The 22580-nt window shown below is 38.7% G+C and overlaps 1 protein-coding gene across 2 annotated transcripts in view; it reads left to right on the top strand.

The window, feature by feature from the left end:
* LOC120723290 (seizure protein 6 homolog) overlaps nt 1-22580 on the top strand; it is a 91886-nt gene that overhangs the window by 45542 nt on the left and 23764 nt on the right. For both annotated transcript variants that reach the window (XM_040014659.1, XM_040014660.1), the window contains exons 2-4: nt 4151-4909; nt 5319-5440; nt 21305-21497. In XM_040014659.1, coding sequence (XP_039870593.1) covers nt 4151-4909; nt 5319-5440; nt 21305-21497 — 1074 coding nt within the window. The remainder of the gene's footprint in view (nt 1-4150; nt 4910-5318; nt 5441-21304; nt 21498-22580) is intronic.

Genomic DNA, 22580 nt, shown 5'->3' on the forward strand with positions numbered 1-22580 from the left:
CTTGAAAAATTATATAATGAAACTTGTATGTTTTGGATACTTACTAAAACTATATATGAAAGTAATGAGAAAGTGGCCATTTTCATGAGTAAATCATATAAGTTTTTACTATTTCTTTTCCATATGGGAAGCTACTAAATCACAAGGCATACTTAGTTTTTCCCAACTACATAGTCTTACTTTCTTTTTTTCACAACTTCAGTAACAAGGTGTGTCTGTGTTATGAGGAATGCCGCCTGAGAAAAACACCAGTTATTTTTCATAATGTAACATTACCATGAATAGCATCACAATTTAAACATTTGCATGACATTTTGAAAGCTTTGCTTCTGGTCTTGCTTTTTTTTTTTTTGCATTATTTGAGAACGTGTATGAGAGAGGACTAAAATTACAGTTCAGGCTACTTAAGCAGAATATTATTTTCGTTTAGACTACTGTTGAAAAATTCCTGGCAAATGAACCCCACAAATGGTGAAGTAAAAACAAACAAACAAAAAAAAACCAAAATGATGATGAGCCTGGCCATGCTCTCAACCTGACCACTTAGGACTTGAACAAGATGGTTCTTCCAAGAAAACCAGTGCTCATTAAAAGTGATGATCCTTGACATCACGACGGCTGAACCAGTTTGAAATAAAGGAATTTAAATTTAAAAAGGGAAATTCAAGCCAATTTTTTGGCTTGAATTATAGCATTAGACAATTAATTGTATGCAGTCAGTATTACATTACATTACATTACATTACAGTACATTAATGATGTACCTGGATGAAGCATAACTAATTTTAACATGTTTTTTTTTCAGGTTGAAACTAATAAATAAATTACTTTCCTGATTAGATTTCTTCAACATTATTTTATTGATTAACTGTCCAATTTGTTGAGATAATAAAAATACATGTTAAAATGCATAAATACTAATAGAAATGGTACTTAAAATTCAGTTTCTCCCTGTTGCTCCAAACCTCAGCTGTAAACAGCCAATTAAAGTTTGGAGATTAGAACAATATGGTAGCAGTGCCTCTCTGTAATCACCACAGTGAGGTCTTCAACCTGTACACATTGATCCTCTATTGATCTGTGTATGAGAAACTCTGGTTCAACCCAGCCTTCCATCCTCACTCTCCACATTCACTCAATATTCTGACTGGAGGGCAGAAAATAGATGGTCGAAATCTGTGCTACAAAGACAGAGACAGAGGGAGAGGAAGATAAGACAGCAGGAGGCAGGGCTTAACAGCCACAAGGAGCAATTACAGTAATTATGATAAAAATAAATAAATGAATAAATAAAAACTCTCAATTTATTATGCAATATGTGTGTATGTGTGTCTTTGAGATTGTTGAAGACCAGTCTTATATACTTCAATCATTTATGAAGACCCCCCCCCCCTTTAGTCTCTTTATTCTCTCTGCTAGAATGACATGTCAAATATGCTTAGTTTGCCTTTATAGCACCATTCTTGCTCCCCTTGTTGTGACAGAATAAGGCTACAAGGAAATGTTTCTCCTCCATCTTAGAACATCAAAAGGTCTTTGAATTGCTTCTGTCACCACAAAAGATGAATGTGGTGTTGTCGTGTTTGTCAGTAAAATGTAAAACCATGTGTCAATTCTGTCCGCCTAGGAGAGGCTTTGTAATAAAGCTGTTTACTCTTCCTCTTGAATAGCCCAATCAAAGTTTTATCAATGTGCCCGGTGGTGGTAAAAAGTACTCTGCGTCAGCAAAATGTTACAGAACCTTACAACTTCTTTCCAAGTTTATGAGCAAAGCAGAGCGTCTCCTTCGGCACAGCAATTTTTCAGATTTATTCAGATACTATTTCTTTTTTAAAAACCCGAATGTATGTTTCCTGTTGTGGAATCCTTAGGAAATCAATAACTTCAAATTTGACTTTGCAGGGTGAATGTTTACCAACTGGCAGGCTGATTTGAGCCTGAAATATATGCTATATTTCATATGCAAGAAAGTGACGGGTTCTTATAATCAACACATTGAAAAGTGTCGGTCGATTGAAGAATATGCAAGCTTTATAATTGAATCAGATGTGAGGAAAGAGGATGAAACAGAGTTCTGTAAGAGTTCACGCTGAGGATCATGGTATAAATTCATGTACGATTAAAGAAACAGGCTTATCTAGAATTTCAAGGCACAAACAGTGCGTGTACTGTGTATCTATGTACTCAACATTTTTTGTGCAAATGACCTCTAAGGGAATCACAAAGGCCTAGAGACCAGTGGATGATCACCTAGCACCCTCTGGTCCCTATAGTTAAATATTCTCCCGACAATATAAAACACAGATGCAGCTTCCAGGTTGGAAAAATGAAGCCATCGCAGAAGTAGCTTCAACATGCACTGTAACTGAAAGTGACCAGATGGCAAGAGCTGTGGTTGCACAAAGGCTCCCAATCCTATAGAAGAAGACTTGAGCTCTGTAAACACTTTCCTGCTAAGTTTATGGGCTCGGTCATTCACTTTTGGTCATATATAAAAAAAAATAAGTCCATTTTGTAAATCGTTGTTATACCATCTTCCAGAAACGAAGAATTATCTATATGACACCACATGCTCATGCTCAACCACAAGCTTGTTAATCACAAGTTGTTAGTCAATGAGCATGCTGTTTAATGCTGTAGCAGTGCACATAAACTGAAGTAAAGCTGTAAAACTTTTTTATGTTTGTGAAAAAGTCAGTGTCTTCCATGCATACCAATAGTGACTTTCAACCTGCTAGCAATCAAAGCAGTTTCAAGGTGCATCACTGTATAGTTCTTTATAACCAGTTTCACACTAATGATTGCCATCTATCAGCCTCTCACAGAATACATATTCTTCCTAGCGACTCATGACTACCTAGAGTCACTGACCAGTCTTTTGACCTGTGTGAAGGAGGCTTTAGCAATTGATTTCACAGCAAATATGAGCTACCTCCAGCAGCCACTCACAACTAGTTGGGGAATACACATTTTTTTCTCAGTTCCGGTGGTTGCCAGATGGTTGCTGACAAGCCTTTAGGCTTCTCTGACTGAAGCCCTAAATATATAACGGAGTCTTCCATTGGTTTTGATTTCAAACTTAGATTCTGTCATGCTCTTGGAGTGCTGTAATAGAAGCACTCACATAGGGATATCTCATTGATTTGCTGCCACGGTGTCAACAACATCCTTTCATCTTTAAGTGTGAAAAGTGTGCCGGCAGCTATTTTGCCTCATTAAGGCAAACTGTCACCCCAAATGCAAGCTAATTAAAGTGCCAAAGCTGACAGCATTGTTTCTTGTTGACATATGTGTATAAAAGAAGATAATATGAACTTGCAAACCTTAACAAACCCTACATATTATTGAAATAGTACCAGGCTGACGTGTCAAATGCTGAAAGTTAGATATATTTTTTAAAAGTGCCAGTATCAGAATGGCAAAATGACTACTTAGTTTGGGATGGTTTGGGATAGATGGGATAGATGGTTAATGATAACTGATTTTACCCATGATTGACTAATAGAGAGCTTGTTTTCATTTGGTGGTGTTTTTACTTTTTTTTCTTGTTAAAAGCTAGACTACATCCTCTCAGTCTCACGCCAAGCTTTCATTGAATGCAGAGTGTAATTATGGAATCTGTTTTTGATACTACCTTATTAATTGTGTTCATGGTATTAAAAATACCCTAATATGTTAACTACTAAAAGTTTTTTACATTAACATAGAAGATGGATACACTCCATGTGTTTAAATACTCCCTCTGTACAGTAATATTCACACTATATATTATATTTATGTTAACCTATTAGACTGACTTGCTAGTGAATAAATTTATAAAGGACTTTATTATGGTCATAGTTTCTCCAGCCTCACTGCACACAGACGCACGCACACACACATATACACACACATGCATAATGAACTGATTAAAAATAGCAAAACTCAAAAAAGAAAGTGTGGAAGAATTATACAAGAGGAGAGCCTCTCACCTCATTAGGCATAATTTTGCAAGATTATAGGCTGGCAGAGTTGATGATTCTATAATGAAACTGTCAAAAAGACATACTACTCTCGTATACTGCATGTTGCTTCTATAGATCACTGGACTGTAATATTTTGCTTAATATAACTATATTACTTTTTTTTCCTTTTTCCTTTTAATTTTCAGTTGCAAAAGATAGTAACAGCATCAGTAAGAGGACACTGGACCTAGACAGGGACCTCTTCACACACTCATCAACGCAGGACACAGAAAGTGAAGTCCATTCCATCACTACCGTCTCACCAATGAACATCCCCAACCACCAGCCAGTCTTCAAGGGCCTGCTGCTTCATGAGCATTTACTTACAAGGGACTTCCGGGGGGACCAGCATTTTTTTCGGAAGGATGGCTATGTGGCTGCATATCCCACCATGCCAGGCTCTGTGTCTGCTCCAAATGCAGCAGACCTTGTCACTCAACTTGTGCCCCATGAGGATGCTCCAGCTTTTTCAGATGTTGCCTCTACTGCTACTGTGGCTGCCACTTCACCGCTGACTACATTTTCCCCCACAACACCAGCACTGCCCGTGTCTATGCCTCAAAAGAAATCAAAGGAGAGGACCAGGGGGACAGACAAGGTCGATCCAACAACACACTCACTTACCACCCAGGTGACACCAAATAACAGAGGTTCAGGTGGTGAAAACAGCGGAGTACCTCCCTCATCTTCACTAGGAAGTCAGCCTCAGAGTTTGGGTGCTTCTCCGGAAGAGGCCACCTCGGGGAAGATGGAAAAGGGGGAAGCTAGTGAAATGGCACTAAAAAACAAAACCAGCCCTGGTCATCAGCTCCACAAGCTCACTCCGGCTTCTTCAGAGAAAGACACCACAACAATGTCCACGACTGTTACCACAACTACCACCATCACCACCATGCAAACATCAGGTAGGCAGAGTAATATTCTTTTTCTTTTTCTCTGACTTTCAAGGATGTACTGTACTGAGCTGGACATTTACCCTTAAATATAACCCATGTATCCCAGAGGAAAAGAAAATAAAGCATCAAATCCTCAGCATTGCTCCTGTTCATTTTGCATTCTGCACACAGCTATTCATCTTTCCGTCAGGGATAACGGAGTTGCTCATGTGTCAAAAACAATCTGATTTTTCCTGATGTGTCCTGCCCGCCCTTCCCACTGGCCACAGAGGGCTGAAGGCCCAGATGAGTAGTGTCAGAGAGGATCTCTGCAGAGATAGTTAGAGGGTTACAGGGCCAGGGAGACACAGGTGGGCTGTCAGAAAGATCAGTGATCCGGGAAAAAGGGAATCACTTGTCATTTTACTTTCTTCCACAGAGCCGTGTAGTCTGAATTTCACTGACCCTGAGGGTAACATTGAAATCCTGCAGCAACTTGACTCTGGAGTGGAGTGTAACTACTTGATTACTGTCTACCTGGGATATGGCATCGAAGTTCAGGTCAGTGCTAAAAGCTCACAATAATTATAATGTTAGTAATTTGATGAACGTTTGATGAAGTGGCTGTTTGGTAAGTTTCAAAACTCCATTAAGTAGCCACCTGAGAACAGGCTAAAACCAGCTCTAGCCAAAGCACTGCAAGAACTTTGGGATAAAATCTGAGGTCTGAAAAGGTGGAATCTAATGATATTGTCAGGTTGTGTGGAGCGTAAAGGTTGGGGCCCAACTGCAGGAAGCTGAAGGTTGAAAAACCACAAAAGGTGATGGAAAAAAGACAAGACAAGACAGTGCATGAGGAATAAACAAGGGAAAAATAACAAATGCTATGACAAATGCTAACTCTGCAGTCTGCTAAAGGGAAGACAGGACTATTTATAACAGAGGGCTGATTGGGGAATGACAGATAGGAGAGTGGTGAAGGCAATCAGGACAATCAGGTAGAGACAGATAGGAAGTAAAACTAAGAAAATAAACTTTCAAAGTAAAGCAGGAAATAGCCGAAGGAGACAAATATAATGAATGCTAACACTTAACAAGATGCCAACCTAAGAGAAAGATACTGAATGTGGACATAAGGAGACTCACACTACGCATGAAGAAAGAGACAAAGGAAATAAACTACAATGAAGAATAATTAAATTTCATTTCAATTCTATTTGTACGCCAAATCACAACAACAGTCGCCTCAAAATGCTTTATATTGTAAGGTAGACCCTACAATAATGCATGCAGAGAAAAAACCAACAATCATATGACCCCCTATCAGCAAGTACTTTGGCGACAGTGAGAAGGAAAAACTCCCTTTCAACAGGAAGAAACCTCTGGCAGAATAAGTCTTAGGGAGGGATAAGAGAAGGAAGACAAAAAATGTAATAATAATTAAGATGTGAACCAAAACACTGGATTACCAAAGCTGAACTTCATTACAAGGTCAATAATAAAGTAATATCAGGAACTGTAGACTGAAAATCACAAGAACCAAGGTTCAGAATGGGATACCAATAGAATCATGTAAAAAGGAAATCCCAGTTTTTAACATATACACACAAAGATCAAAATGTCATAAATCTTAAAAAAAACAAAAAAACATACCAAAACACACTAAACTTTTTTAAATAGTGAAAACAGCTGTCAGTGTATGGAGACAGTGAACCAAAATACTAACTCTGCAGTCTGACAAAACAATTAGCCTAAAAAGACTATAAAGCTCATGGGAGCTGGGAGGAAATGCATAATTGTTTGTGGGTTTGTCAGAGCGACCCAAAAAACATGTTCCATTGTTAATCTAAAAATACTGATTATAGCCATTTCAACCTGAACTGTGCTTTCTGATGCTTTATAAAATGCTTATTAAACCAGTAAAGAGCAGTGACATATTTTGGTTTAGTTTAAGCAGTAACAGTAATTTCTGGTCTTGTGTGGGTTGATAGAGATAGAAATGCAATGAATTACTGGGTTGAGTGGGTGGATGGGGACACAAGTGATGGGGTCTGTCTCAGGTTGAATGTTTGCCTGGTAAGTCTTTTCACAAAAGGTTATAAAAATTAACTGTCAGTGTATGCGCTCCCTGGCATTTGCAATTCTTCAAACGCCTCATTTACCATTGGAGACTTTATAAAATGTGTGAGCTTTGTCTTGCTGCCTCTGGGGGGCGAAGATAAGTCTTGACAGAGTATATGTTTGAGAGTGTGCCTTTTTTTTCTGAAAGCTTCCTCTGGGTAACTTAAGTAAATCTTGAAGCACTTATAAGCACATGCACACTCACCCGCACATGTGCATGCATACCCACGTAGGCATTTGATGTATCAGCTTTTTGCTTTCACAGCTTCTCCAGTGCTTTTGGCAGAAGATTTCTTGAACTGAAGGGCTATAAAGCTAAAATATATAGACATTTTATATTCACACATCAGTTGGGCTTGATAAAGAAATAAGATGAAGCCATGCATTTCAAACCACCATGCAAGCAGACGGGGGCCACTTTTCCCCTCCCTCCTGCAGACAAGCTGATAGTGATCTGATGGCAAACTTACAGACAATTGCTTGGCACGACTGAAGAGATTGAGGAAACAAGGCCCCTGTTCCTTGGGAATGCATGAAGTGACTGAAGGTGGAGAGATAGAGATTGAAATCAAGCATGTGTCATGCCATGCCTTTTCATCAGCACTGTGTGAAGCTCTTCTTCAGGGAGCCTATCCAAGATTTGGAAGGTTTTAAAAGGAAAAAAAGATTATCACAGAGTAGCAATGTGGCGTAGCAATGTCCTCATACAACCATATGCAAGGAGAACAACCTTAAACCATAAAATATAACCTTAAATTGGAACTATTTTGTTTTTTCACTTGTGAGTAATTTGTGCAAGCAAGCAGAAAAACTTGAATGTAATTATTCCTACTTAATAGTAATTTAAAATTAAATATGAATATTTAACATTAATATTAATTTGTTACATTCTTTTGCACTACTCCATAACATGTGACCAGTAACCAGATTACATTTTTCACTATTAAATTCAGCTAATACATTACACAAAGGTTCTTCAATTATCTGCATGTTGGAAGGATAGAGGAGAAAAACATCAAACAAACATGCTTTTTGTCTACCTGTGCTCTTACACTACAGTCATCTGATTTCAGCTCATCTGTGGAAGAGGAAAATAGTGGCGTGGTCATTACATTTATTTTTATTAACCAAAAAGACGAGAGACAAGTGTATTATACTGCTAACTAACTAAATAACTGCTAAATAGACCCTGTGCACCAGAAAATGCTAACTTCCTGGTTTGAGACCGGATGTGGGGTTGTACATTTCCGGTAGCTTTACTTTGCGGTCAATCGCTACTGCGGATCAGGTAGCGAAACTCGAAAACGGAAAGATCGCGTTAAGTTACAAAGAGGAGAAGTTGGGAACACTCACCACTGTTGTGTCATAAAAAATCTAATGATCAGTTTTGACGTTTAAAGAGTTCAGATCGATCAGTTGTTTACATCACTCAACACAAGCAGAACTGCATTACAGAATCAGAAGACACATCGTCCACATTCAGAAGCACATCTCTGTATAGTGACAGTTATTATGATTTAAACAGGAAAATGTTCAGCATTCAAACTACAGGTGAAGAATAGTCAAACCAGATGTTTCCCCCGTTATGTCGATATCAGCTAGTCAAGTACACACCTACACAGCATGTTAACAAACCGTGAAAAAAAAGCCACACAAAAAAATGAATGATTGCTGGTAAGGGTTTCTATACATTAGTATTTACGAAGGGTATGTTGTGACTTACCTTCAAAACTACAGCGGTCCCTCGCTATAACGCGGTTCACCTTTCACCTCGCTGTTTCGCAGATTTTTAGTGCAAGTTTGCATGCTTTTTTTTATGTCACATTGTGTCCTGCGTCCTGATCGCTGCAGATGATCTCCTCCGTGACGTCTCTCCTGTACAGTACAGAATCACTGCATCGATCGCTAGCAGTGTGACTCTGAAGTGCAGTACTGTATGTCCACGATGTCCACGAAACGTTTTGCACCGTCAAAAAATAAAATTGGCTACTTGATTTCACCTATCGCTGGTTATTTTTAGAACATAACACCCGCGATAAACGAGGGGCAGCTGTTTACAGATACTGAGAAATATAACATTTTAATCCCTTTTCTCTTTTGCTGTGAGGCGGGGGGAGGGGGGGTAATATCGACAAGTCGATGAACAACATTTACAGATATATTGGGTAAATGCCCAAGACATCTATAGAAATGTAAATCGCCGCTTGATTCATTCATTTGCTTAACTTGTTTTGGACCGTAAACAGGGCGCGAATAGGACACCGGAAACAAAGCTCCCCACAGGAGTTTCCGCACCGGAAGTAGCATATGCTAACGTGCACATAGTCTATAGCATGCTAACACAAAGCTAGCCTAGAAGTCAGAGCGGCACTAAAGCTCAGCGCATCCCAACCCCAGTCTAACAGCCTGACGCTGAACTTTATCAGGTAACAAAGGCAGTGATGAACACAGTAGTGTTCCTCAATGTTTGGTCTCCTTTGCTTCTGTCCCAACTGTTGAGAGGGCCCGGTTGTTTTTAGGGTATTAGGAAGTGAGCACAAAGGATGGGAATCCACTCTTGTTGTTTCTTTTTTTTTTTAAATCTGTGGGGTAAATAGATGGTAAATACCTTTTTTCCCCTCTTTTTTTTCTGTCTTTTTTCTCTTTTCCACATGTATAATTGTAAATGTATGTAATGACTTTAAATGTATGTGATTCCCTTTGTTTTTGTGGTTTGTTCTGTTTTGTTTTTGTGTTTGTGCTGATAATGAATAAAAACTGTTGAATCATGTGGGAAAAAAAAGGCAGTGATGAGCAATCAAGTTACAGCCTCCCTTTCTACCTGTTCATGTTTCTAAAATAGGATCATCATGATGATACTTTAAAGTCTCTTTGAGCTTTGCTTTATGGTGTCAGCTTTGTGTTCGCGTACAACTACTAAAAAAAGATCCACATTAGGATAGTGATTTGTGTTGGTGTGTGGAACTGTACCATAAGGTTTGTGTTGTTAACTGGTAATTGTGAGACATTGCATTTCAGGTCATTTTACAGAGTAACAAGAAAGTAATGTAACAAGTAAGTCACAAATTACTTTTCTCTGGTGAGTATTAAACCTGCTGAAGGTATAAATAACACGTTACAGTCCGGCTTCCCAAAACAGTTCCCAATCCTAGTTGGAACACAAATACAGCCTTTCTTTAAGTGGTTAAGCCAAAGCTGAAGTGCTGAACCCTAAGCTGAATGCAAAGCAGAGTTGAAGCCCAAAAAGTACTGGTAGAAATGGAGGCTAAAATGGTACAAGCCTGACTTGAAGATCAGGCTCTGGCTACTGGGCTGGTATCAGTATACACTGAGCTTTAACATCACTCTGGCTGCTTTTCTAGCTTTGTGTTAGCATGCTGTCTGTGGAGATACAAAAAGCTGATGTTGTGTTGGTAGTATACTTCAGTGGTTTCTTTCCTGATTGCAGTTTACACTTTAGCACTCGGCCCTCGTCCTTTTGTGCAATAAAGGTAAAAGATCTAAAATTCCTCAGAAATTTTCTGTGGACTACTGTGGACCATTAGACCATTTCCCACCTCAGTTATTATTGTACGATATTTACGTAACAATATAAAAATGCATTGAGATGACTGTTGTTGTGATTTGGGGTTATATAAATAAAACTGAAGTGAAACTGCTTAAGATAAAGTTACTTCATCTAATCACTCTCCTCTTCAAATCCTACATTCTTATTTTTGACACAAGATTAACAGTTTATAATAATAAACTGGAAAAACACTTGGAAATCAAAGGGTTTCACAAAAGCCACCATTTGGCCCAACATTAAAAACAGGAGTATAATCAAATAAAATGCTTATTAAGATTTTCAAGCACTTTCACGTTCTGTAACAGCAGGTGTCTTCTTTGTAGGCAGCCCTTTGTGTGGAGGTTTTTGGGAGATTTTTCACTAAGATATTATTGTAAATCAACAGTTGCTTGTTTAAGTGGAAAGGTATAAAGTTGGTCTCTACTAAAGTTTGAAATCCTTCCTTTTTTTTTTTAGTAATTTTGAGATAAACAGACAAAAACATACCCATGTTGGCAGGGATGAATTAGATTAAACTGCCAGTTGTTGTAAAAAAAAAACCCAATTGATTGCTTTCACTTGTCTGATGAGCCTATTTGCAATAATTACATATTGATCTGTGAAGGGATCACACCTTCACTTCAATTTCTCCAGTTAGGTTATGGATTTGTTGGTTTGCTAGAAACATACAAAATAACTCCAACCTGGGTTAAAAGCTCTTAGTGCCCACTTTTCAAGCTGTGTACTGATACAATTTACATTACCAACCATTAACACAGATTGAATGCACCGCACTTTGTACCAGAGGAGCTGTAGTAGAGACATTATCATGAAGGGGCCTCTATTCTGGAAGGTAGCCATCAGTACAGAAGGCAGGGGAGGAAAATTAGATGAAGGAAATAATCTGAAGGGCAAATATGGAGACTGTGATAAATATTTATATGTTGCTGTTATGTACCTATGGCTCAGAGAAAAAATATAAATCTAAACAGCATTCAGAAACCCACGCTGAATTCTACCTGCATTGAAAAAAAAAAAAATCCCACAGAAATTGGTGGGGAATAAATAAGCAAGATCAAACCTTTTCTGTATTTAGTCAATATTCCTTTCAGCAGTCTGGCTTCTTGTGAGAGAGGGAGGATGAAAAATGCATCACAAGAGTTTACTGCCCCCAGCCTGACTGTTCAACCCCTCTGCCACGGCTAACAGAATGCATTGCCCCATCTGGTGATTCTGAACATATAATGATTTTTTTCCTGCAAAATAACTGCAAATATTAAGAAGCTGCTCTAACATGCCTTTTAGCACTAACCTAAACTATTAGTCACTACCCCCCGCCCAAAACCCCCCCAAAACAAAACAAAAAATAAACAAAAAAGACCAAAAACCAAAAAACCAAACCTAAAAGTAGTTTTGAAAAGGGCAGGCTACTTTGACATTAGGTGCAGGTTTTAATTGTTATCTCCTGGCCTTGTATTCAATAGTTAAATACAGAAAATATGTACAGGATGATAGTCTGTGCAAACTATGAGCTGGATATGAGATGTAAAATACTGATTTCCATCTGACACTCACTCCTATTTTATGAGGTTAGCTGTGATGAATTCCTTTAAAGCCACAACACTAGGGACTAGGGAGAAGTTTTTTTTATGGGTTTAATTCCAACCTCGGCTCTGAAACTGATTGTAGATTCAAATTGTGAAAATAGGAAGAATTAGAATCAAACTTAATTTAATATTGAATAAAGATAAAGACTCATGGGCTTACAGATGCCATTAGACAGTCCTATGGAGTACGAATGCTACCAAATCAACAGGAAGGAACATGTTTGTCCCTTTTCCCACTGTTTAAATACACATGGAGGTGATTTTTTTTCAGCTGTGAATTAGTGATATCTAAAGCAGATCTTATCTCTATATCAATCTCCCCTTGTACTCCACTGACACTTTTGCAATAAGGTTTTAGGGGAGGACAGATGGAGGTTTTCCAGAACTGGACTGTGGCATTAAAGTGCTTAGAATCTGTTATGGTGCTTTTTTTTATTTATTTGATCAAATAAATCCAGTGGGTTAGCTAGATATCAGTGCTTTCCAGGCCATCTGTCCTGCTCTGATTTCTCTGTTTCCTCTGCTTGCTGAACTACCTGCCTGGGTCTCAAGCAGAAACCATTTGAGGCGATGCACTGGTTGTCTCAGTTCTGTTTCATACCCGATTCTACATTGTGTGAGTACCATTGGTTAATGCATTACTAGAATTATAAACCAATTGCAAATCTCTCCAACTGTGTTGAAGTCTGATTATAATAGTGTTCCCATTTACTGACAAGCTTATACTACTATAATTCACGGTAATGTTCAGGAGTTACTATGCAGTCAGTACTCTATATTTGTTTTAGTCTTTCACCATCAACTTTTATTTACTTTACCCAGTTATTTTTCCACCTTGCTCTCATCTATTTTTTTTCCAATTCCTTCTCTCTTCTGGTTTGTCTAATCCACTTCATAGTATTTGAGCAAAGGGGAGTAAATTAATAGAATATGGCAACCAATTAGCATGACTCCAGTTGATTTGATGTTCCATTCATTTTCTTCCGCTAATCATGACTGATCATGGGGACAGCAGCCTAACCAGAAGAGGCCCAGACCTCCCTCTCCCTGGCCAACTCCTCCAGCTTGTCCAGGGGAACACCCAAGTATTCTCAGGCCAGCCAAGAGATATAATCTCTCCAATGTGTCCTGGGTCTATCTCCTCCGGGTCAGAAATACCTGGAACACCTCACACAGGAGGCGCCCAGGATGCATCCTTGTAAGATGCCCAAACCACCTCAGCTGGCTCCTTTTTTGATGTGGAGGAACAGCGGCTCTCCTCTGAGCTCCTAAATGATGGCCAAACTCCTAAACCTATCTGTAAGGGACACCAGCCACCCTTCGGAGAAAGCTTATTTCTGCTGCTTGTATCCACGATCTCGTTCTTTTGGTCACTACCCAGAGCTCATGACAATAGGTGAGGGTAGGGACTTAGATCAACCGGTAAATTGAAAGCTTTGCTTTTACGCTTTTTAGCTCTCTCTTCACCACAACGTACTGGTACAGCGTTTGCATCAATGCAACTGAATCTGTCCATTCCCCTCTGGCTCCTTTCTCCCTAACTCATGTACAAGAACCTGAGATACTTAAAGTCCTCCACTTGGGGCAGGAACTTGTCCTTGAACCAGAGTGGACACTCCACCCTTTTTCAGCTGAGGACTGGAAACAGATTTGGAGGTACCGATTCTCAATCCTGCCACTTCACACTCTGCTGCAAACCGCTCCAGAAGCCAACAGAACCACATCATCTGTAAAAAGCAGAGATGAGATGTGACAAGTGCAAGCCTTCGCTCGCTTGGCTACACCTAGAAATTCTATCCATAATAATTATGAACAGAATCGATTCTGTTCTGACTTGATGTTCTTTAACTTCATTTTTGCTGATTATGCTGGTTAAAACGAGTCAGATATGATATTCAAAAAATCATTTAAAAGTATGTTGCAAAATAGGTATTGCAAACGTGATACAGTTAGTAAATAGAAAGTGGGCCTGCTACTGCAGGTTTCCATGATTGCAGCAGCTCTAACCAAGCAAAAATGGTCTGTTTAAAAAAAAAACCCACATCTTACAGTAAAAGAAAAGAAAACTTGCCCTTTGCTTGTTTCCTTAATTAAACCTTATAAATATCAAAGGCTTTCAGTCTTAGTGGAAAAATTTAAAACTTCCAAGTTTTTATTTTCAATCCTGAGAGGAGTAAATATTGCTTCAGACACTTCCAAAGTAAAACAACAACAGCAACCCCCCCCCCCCCAAAAAAAAAAAAACCCCAACAAGACAAAAAATAGCAAACCTAATTAGCTCAGGGCTGTATATGCTAATGAATGACACTGAAGGTAGGGTCGCCAAGGATGACCATCAATGAAATGCCCCTTTAAGGATTAAGATGTTACAGAGCATGCCAAGAGTTTATAGCTAAAACTGACTTGAGGGTTAATGATTGGTATTTGATGCTGCTTCTGTGACCATGCTCCTCTGACTCCAATCAATAGTCATGTTAATAAGCGGCACAAATACTTGACACACAGGCCCTTCTCAGTGCTGGTTGAATTGCTGTATTGATCCTTGCACTCGGATTTTAATTCTAGCATTTCTTACAAAAGAAGCAAACTGCACAAGGCATTGACCCTGGCTGAGGGTGGCTGATGAGGGAGGGAATTAAATTTGTTTTGTTGGCGTTCAGTGACCGCTGGTGCTCGTTTCAGATGGAAGTGCCACAACAAAGATAGAAAGATTTTCAACAAAAGCGAGTCTTGGCACTTTTGTAAAAACAAAAGTTCCACTCGTAAAATTCTTTGAAGAACGTAATCACGCGGTGTTTTAACAAGGTAATGTTTAGGCCATTCTTTGGATTGAGTCCCAGGCAGCACAAACGACAAAGGACACCGCAGATGTGTCACAGGGAAACGAGTCTGACTGAGGAATGGAAGCCAGCAGAGGCTTGCTGCCTTTAATCAACTTGAGATGAGGCAAAAGGAAACCTTCATCAGCCTGTGCTGTGGGTGAGTAAGTCAGGTCATAAAGAAGGCCAGTTTGATCTTGATGAGCTTTTCAGGGCTTTGGCGAGATGAGTTTTCATGGCGCCTTGCAATCCTGAGAGGAATGCTTTCAGGTGACACTAATTGCTCCTCCACCCAGCTAGCTGTCATAAAGGAAGAAGAAGAAGTCTGTCTGGCAGAAGGTGAAGTCGTCCCCCCCCCCCCACACAACTCTTTTAGTGCCATGATGAGAGTGGGAGGGTAGAGATGCATGCTTGAAAATATGAAGAGTAATCAGTAATGCATGAATTTAAATCTATGCAAAAAATGCAGTGTAGCAAATAAACCGAGGTGTCAAGGCCTGAGAGAAAATGAAGCTGATTTATCAAAAAGAAAGAATCTCATCTAATGAAATGTCTTCTAATGTCTGAGTAACTGAGCAAATAGAACAAAAAACAAAACCCCAGCATCCACTGTTTAACTTATCACTAAGGTGGTTGCATTTGGTAAACTCAAGAGCCAGCTCAAATTAAACACAAGGGACAATGAGTGAGTTATTGTATGCAGCTTCTGGCTCCTGCACATTCTCATTAACATTCAGCATTTGCTTATTGGTAAGAATCCATTGTTTTAGACAGCAGGGCAAACAGGAAATGGCCTTGACTGTTTTATGTAGAGGTGAATGTTCAATTAAGATAACGTTTTTATATAATGAGCACTACAACTCCTTTTTTTTTTTTTTTTTTTTGCTTGCACAAATCTATCCAGAGATACACGAAAACTGCCAACTGGATGTGCCAAAAATTATTCAAATGGCAGTGGTTGTGATGGTGGTTGTGGTGGGGGAGGCACAAGCAAGGTAGGCACATTTCTGGTATATTCCAGTTTATAAGCCAGGGGATTTTATCATAGTAATTATGATACTGCAGCTGGTGAGTCCAGTGGCTGTTGATTTATTGCCCCCAGCGGCAGGGTCATTTAATTTCCATGTATAGCGGTATCATTTTGATTACATACAGCTCATTTCTGCATAAGCAATAGCTCCTGTGAGTCAGTGTAAATGTTCATTACTTTTTGCCACCAGATGTTTTCAACAATAAAATATCAGTGAGAGCAAGCCTCTGTGGACAGTTAACTCATTTTGCAGATAAATGAATAAATTAGTGAACAATGCCCATATCTCACGTGTATGAAGTCAGATTGGTTTGATATGGTGTCTATTTTAGGACACCAGGAGAAACATTTGGGTTTGTCCAAACTGCATTTGTACTTTACATTTTTAAACATAAATATCAAAGTTTGAAATAACTCCTGGCTTTATAATATGGATTATTTAGTTTATGTTTAGTATTAGATTAACTGTACAGTATGACGCAATCACTGCATGAACTCTGTGTTTGGCTGTTTTCTGTTCAAATGTGATAACACCCCTACACACTGTTGACGCACACAATAGCACAGTTCAAAGAAAGCTCCTTGTCCTACAGGGCTACACATCAAGATCAAGGTGTTCAGTCCTACAAATATCATTGTCTTTTTGAACATTATAATGGACATTTTCTTTCATAGTTAGTATTCCAAGTGCAATTCTAGGCCTCACAATTGTACTGTAGCCTTGCAGGATAGTGTGTTCATTACAGTGGTTTGATTGAAAAGACACAGGGTAGAGGAGAGGGGTGACCTTCTCTTCTCTAGTCCTCTCATTTTGATTTGTCTCTGGAAAAATATTGGACCAAGGGTTGGGAGAAAGATAATGCTACTAGAGAAAGTCCACCTTATCCAAGGTCGGTGTTGCATTTCTTTTATTGCCCTGAGCTTATTTCATGAAAAAAAGAAAGAAAAAAAAGAAAAAGAAAGATATTCTGTCCTCTCTCAACATAATTCTGAAAATGGAACACCATACTGTATAGATGGCATCCTGTGATAATGATGTGGTTGGTGCAGAAGTGTGCTTGGTCAGCCAAATCCCTGGCCACACAAATGTGTCTGCTGAGGCAGGGATTCCAGCTAGGACTTACCATAATACTGCTCTCATTACAGTCCAGAGGAACACGCATGTGTGTGTGTGCTCTTCCACACACACATACAAGTGTATGTGTGTGTGAGTGTGAGTGAGACAGTGAGTCCCTGTGGGCATTTGGCTGTAGCACTGGAGAAGATAAGGTAGTCTGATGTCTCCTGACATGGTCAATGATTCATAATTGAGGCAGGACAGCTGTTGCTGGGTGCACTGACAGGTCCCAGGGTGGATGACAGATGATAGGGCCCTCTGGGGCTGAGCTATCTATCAGTCCAAATGTTCTCTGTCCACTATCTGCTCACCTATCCTTCATAAGCCTCCCTGATATATGTAAACCAAGTAGTCACAGATCCGCAATCTTGTTCTGCTCACTGAATATGATAAGTTGTTGCAGTATCAAAGACTACTGTCGATACCATATCCAAGGTGGACATCAAATAATTAAGAATCCAATTTACAATCAAATTATCTTCTGTGTTTCAGTGAATTCAAATGCTGTTTTTAAACAAAGCCACAAAAAGCTCTTAAGCGAATATTAAAAATGACAAAAATAAAAAAATTTTAATATTTAATGTTCTGCACCATAGACAAAGCAACATTTATAAATCAGAGCTTTTCTAGCAGGTCCACCACAAGCCCATGATAGTGAGAGTAAGTATGCTACGAAAGTGTTTGTTTCATTGTGCTCTGGAAGCCACTATATGGATGTCTCCTCTGTTAAGACACTTTTATTGTGAGTTGCAATAAAGGTGTCACAGCAAGTGTTAATCTTTTTTTAAGGCATCAACATCAAACGTCTGAAAGCCAGGACAAAACACATTGGTGACAAAAAAATAGAGAAGATATGATGCACTAAAGTAAACCAGTGGGATTATGTAATGTTTTACACTGTACAGTATATACTAGAGGTTTCTTTTTCTCATTTCAGAAGGAAATTATTGTATTTATAGCACAGAAAGACTTCTTATCTCACAGAATGAACTTTACATTTTGCATGTGCTTTTACCTGGAACAACTGTGCATCTGGGAATCGCCACTATCTGATTAGTAACTACAAATTAATTACAGTTTCCTCAATAACTGTAACTGCACAATTAAATGTACATAATAACACAATGCAGTTAAGATGACATCATTCACATCTGTTTTCTACGGCTCTCATTTGCTAAATTTGACAGGCTAAATTGCAATTCCACATTGACTACGTTTCAGTCTCATTCTTTGAATATATCAGTGTGACTGTTAAACTCAAGGAGAATTACTGTGCTCTCCTGTGAGCCTGTAGGGAGAATTATTAGGTTATAAAACAGTCAAATAACCTAAATAATCTGATTTCCAAAAACACTGTGCCCACAGCCTTGTCATTCTCATTACCCTTGAGGAATTGAGAATCTGATTCTAAAGTCACGTTTCATTCTTTTATTACTCACTGTGACGCTCCTATTTAAGGCACATGCAACTATGCAACTACAAAAAAAAAAAAAAGCATCTTGGCATCTTTGACCTGATGACTGACTGCTTGTTGTGCACCTTGTATCCCAGAAAACCTTCAGAGATTGGGTTTAAATCTGGTATTGATTAAAAAAAATCAAATCAATCAAAGTGGCTGATCTCATGGATAATTCCGGAAGAAGTCACCTCTAAGCTCAGGCTTGCAGCGTCCATCAGCCTCTCTGCAGTCATTGTCAGCACCTCCTCGACTGAGTGACAGTTTGTCTACGCGACCAAATTTATTTTGCTACCATCGTGTGACTAGTACTCATCTTGCCCACTGTCTCAGCTTTTCCAAGCTGCTGCACTAACAATCCTGCAACACAGCCTAGGGCAACCTTTTTTTTGCCTCGTGACATACCTGAAACCTAAGCCCACTACCTGTGACAGCATTCAGTTTCACATACTGTGCCGACCTCTTGAGTTTTATACATGGCTCGGAAAATGGGAAGATATTTCAGAAGACATTTATTTAAACATATGCAAACATAAATGAAAGTATATAAGGCAAAAGTTTAGAGTTACAGCAATAGTTCACAAAGTTTTACCAAGCTTAAGTTTGTGAACATCTCGTGTTGTTCTTCTTCTTGTGTTCTTGGCAGAACTTAGTCTTTTCTCATAGTTTTTCATAGTTTCTTGACAGCCACCTTTCTAGTAAGACTATTTCTAATGATGCTTTGACGAACAGTAGACTGATAAACCAAAGAACTAGTGTCAGATCATTGCTTAATTGTTTCTTGTTGCTTAAAGATGTGACTTTCAGATACAGTTCATGCGCTCCCAATAGTTTTTCAGCCTGACACTCCTTTTATCCTCCACTTGTACAGTTTCCTTCGAATTTTTAAGGATACACTGGACACCAATGCCATATCTTTTGGCAATCACCTTGTTGGTGCAAAAATACAATGACACAAACTGTGTCATCTTTATTTTTTGTAGATTCAACTAAAGACATGGAAAAAAATTATGTTTTTGCGACATGCTACTAATAACAAAGGTCCAAAAGATATAACCTGTGAGTGTCGCTTTGCTAGGTTGTCTATTATGTGTAGACACAAAACAGGTTCATCTACTGATTTTAGGTGCCTCCTTCATGCTTGAATAATTCATAGTTCAGTATTAAATGGCTTAACAATCAAACAAACAATCAAACAAACAAACACATTTCCTCTGAAAATGGTCGGGTGCAAAGACTTGACTGAATATGAAGGAAAAAGCAGCCAGTGTTCGAAGAATAACTTTAAAAGATCTTTAGAAAGCCTGAAGAACTATTGTTCAAGACCACTTCAAAAACAAGAAAGACACGAGGAGTGGTTTAATTTTGCAGATTACTGTTTAGAATTACTTAAGATTATTTAGCTGCTTGGCCACCAACATCCTGTTGCACTTCAGTTTTCTATGGCAGCGGTTTTCAGAGCAATGTCTCAGCGTACTCTACAACCTAAAGGAAACAGCAATTAACTTTAGAACATAGTAAACCATTTATCAGACATTCACCGAGAGACTGGTCGAGACCAAAAATAGTGCTGAAAGGCAAGATTAGACTTGCATTTTCCAAGTGGTCAGAAAAAGAAACCCGACTATAACTGATGTGCACAACATGATAAACAACAAATAGAAGACACAGGAATTTATACAAGGGCAAACTGAGAACTAATAATGGGAGTGGAAACAGCTCTGGAACAAGAACAGGGGATGACAATCAACGCAACGAGATAGGCGAGAAAGTAAAACTAAACACAACACGAGAGAAAGCAAAAGGCAACAACTCTTATCTGGAAAACCAAGAGCTGACTAAAAATAAAAAGCCAATTTAAAAAACTATCAAAAGTAGAAAAAAGTCAAATGATAGAAGAATATATATATACAGGACACAGGGGAGGGGAAGAAAATAACAAGCAAGGAACCAAATAATTACTAGGACTCTAAGGTAAGCTAGCAAGAACCAAACTTCAGCATGAATAATGCAAAACTCAAAGAACCATAAACTATGCAAAACTCAAACCCTGGCATCAAGACCCAGGGACCATGACAGACTAAACAATATGTGTGTCAGATGAGAAGAACAATGAATTATAAAATCCCATCAACCTACAATGACATAATCAGAATGTTCTAGCAAACCCAGTGATGAATGTACCATCTTTTATTATCATATAGAATGATGATTAGGATCTGTTGTTGGATTTTTATTTTCCTTTTTGACTTCTGCCAATAATTAAATAAATGATGCTCCAAATGTCTTTACACAGACCGTTTTACTACATACAGTAGTCCTGATTCCTTTGCCAAATTTAGCTGCAGATTCTGAACCGAAGACATAATGCGTTGCTAACAGACTATTCTGCAGGCAGGCAGAAAACATAGAAGAAGAGGAATTGTGCAACAAACCATTAGTGGAATGACTCAGATAGATTCTACTATTAGTCAAAAATATGTTTTCATCCCAGCTGCAGGTTATCAAAGAAATGAAAGCAAACATGTTTTCTGAGGGGGAATATTAAGGGTGAATACATATGCTCAAACTAGTACTGAAAATAATATGTATGCAATGTAACATTTGATAATGTGTTGGTCTAATAAGAGCCTTTGCAGTTCTGTTGGAAAAATTTTTTTTTTTGTTTTGTGAAATTGCACCAGTGAGGGCTGTTGTTTAATCTTACTGCATGGGTGTGTTTTTTTAGGTGCTAAATGTGAGCGTGTTGGAAGGAGAGCAGGTGACCGTGGAGGATACAGGAGGTCAAGAACCCTTCATCCTTGCCAATGAGTCGGTCTTGATGACTGGCTTAGTGCTACGCAGCTGGAGCAACCAGATCTCTATCAGTCTCCGTAGTGAGAAACGCCGCAATTCAGCATATCTCCTACTCCATTACCAAGGTGAGCAGAAGCTATACATTACTAGCTTTGGTGCCACATCATTCAAACACGTTACATTAAACATGACAACAGCTTATTGTTAAGCAGCAGCTTTCTATCAGGTAATGCTTATCCTCAAGCAAAGATGGTGCAGAGCTGGTGAGAGGCTGCAAAATGGTTGACTAATTGCATTTAAAATTGCTCTATTTCAAAACACTATCTGTTGACCTTCAGCTGGGCAATGATGTGTATGTGCCTTTTCCATTTAAATTTTTTCATTTGCCATTTCACGGATCACATTTGTAAAGAATCATTAAGTGTAATAAAGTAGTATCTGGTGTGTCAGCCGCAAATCCTGTCAGTAGAAATAGTTACTGTGTTGTTGGTGAATATAATGGCCTATAATTTCCAACCTCTCCCTCGCTTATTTTGTGTGTGACATTGATCTTCTATGTCTGTAACAATGTCTGTTTATCTTAGCAATCACACAAAGTGGCCGCCAATTACATGCCCCATCGATTTGAGCTGACGGTGGTCGCTGGTGGACAATTCATTCTACCACATTACTGTGGTACTTTCATCAGCTAGAAAATGAAAGGGGCCATCAGAACTGTGCGGCTGATGTGAGATAAATCAGCCCATCGCTGTTGGATGTTTGAATATCACTGTGAGGTCAGGCCGAATGATGACAGTGAAGGGTCACCACAGAACATACAGGGTGATGTATAGCTGGGAACACATGGTGATAAACAGTTGAAATATATATGAGTATTATTTTATATCAGTTGGTACACTTTTCACCTTTACCTGTCTCATTTGGATTTTGCATTGTTTAAACACCTCAAACTCAATTGAAGTAATGCAATGCAAATGCAAAAGTACAAAAAATAACATTGAATACATAATGTACTCTATAATATACAGGACATCCTTAAGTGAATAGCATACCTCCACCTTGGCATTGAAATTATGCATGCTGTATTTGCTGTAAAAAACAAACAATTAATTTCTATATTATCCTATATTGCACCAAAATAGGTCAACATTTTGCTGTGCTTCTCAGTTTTAACATTAGCAGGGCATTTTTCCCCAAAATTCCTGCCC

Source organism: Simochromis diagramma, unplaced genomic scaffold, assembly GCF_900408965.1.
Source record: "Simochromis diagramma unplaced genomic scaffold, fSimDia1.1 OVJJ01000676.1, whole genome shotgun sequence".
NCBI lineage: Eukaryota > Metazoa > Chordata > Actinopteri > Cichliformes > Cichlidae > Simochromis > Simochromis diagramma.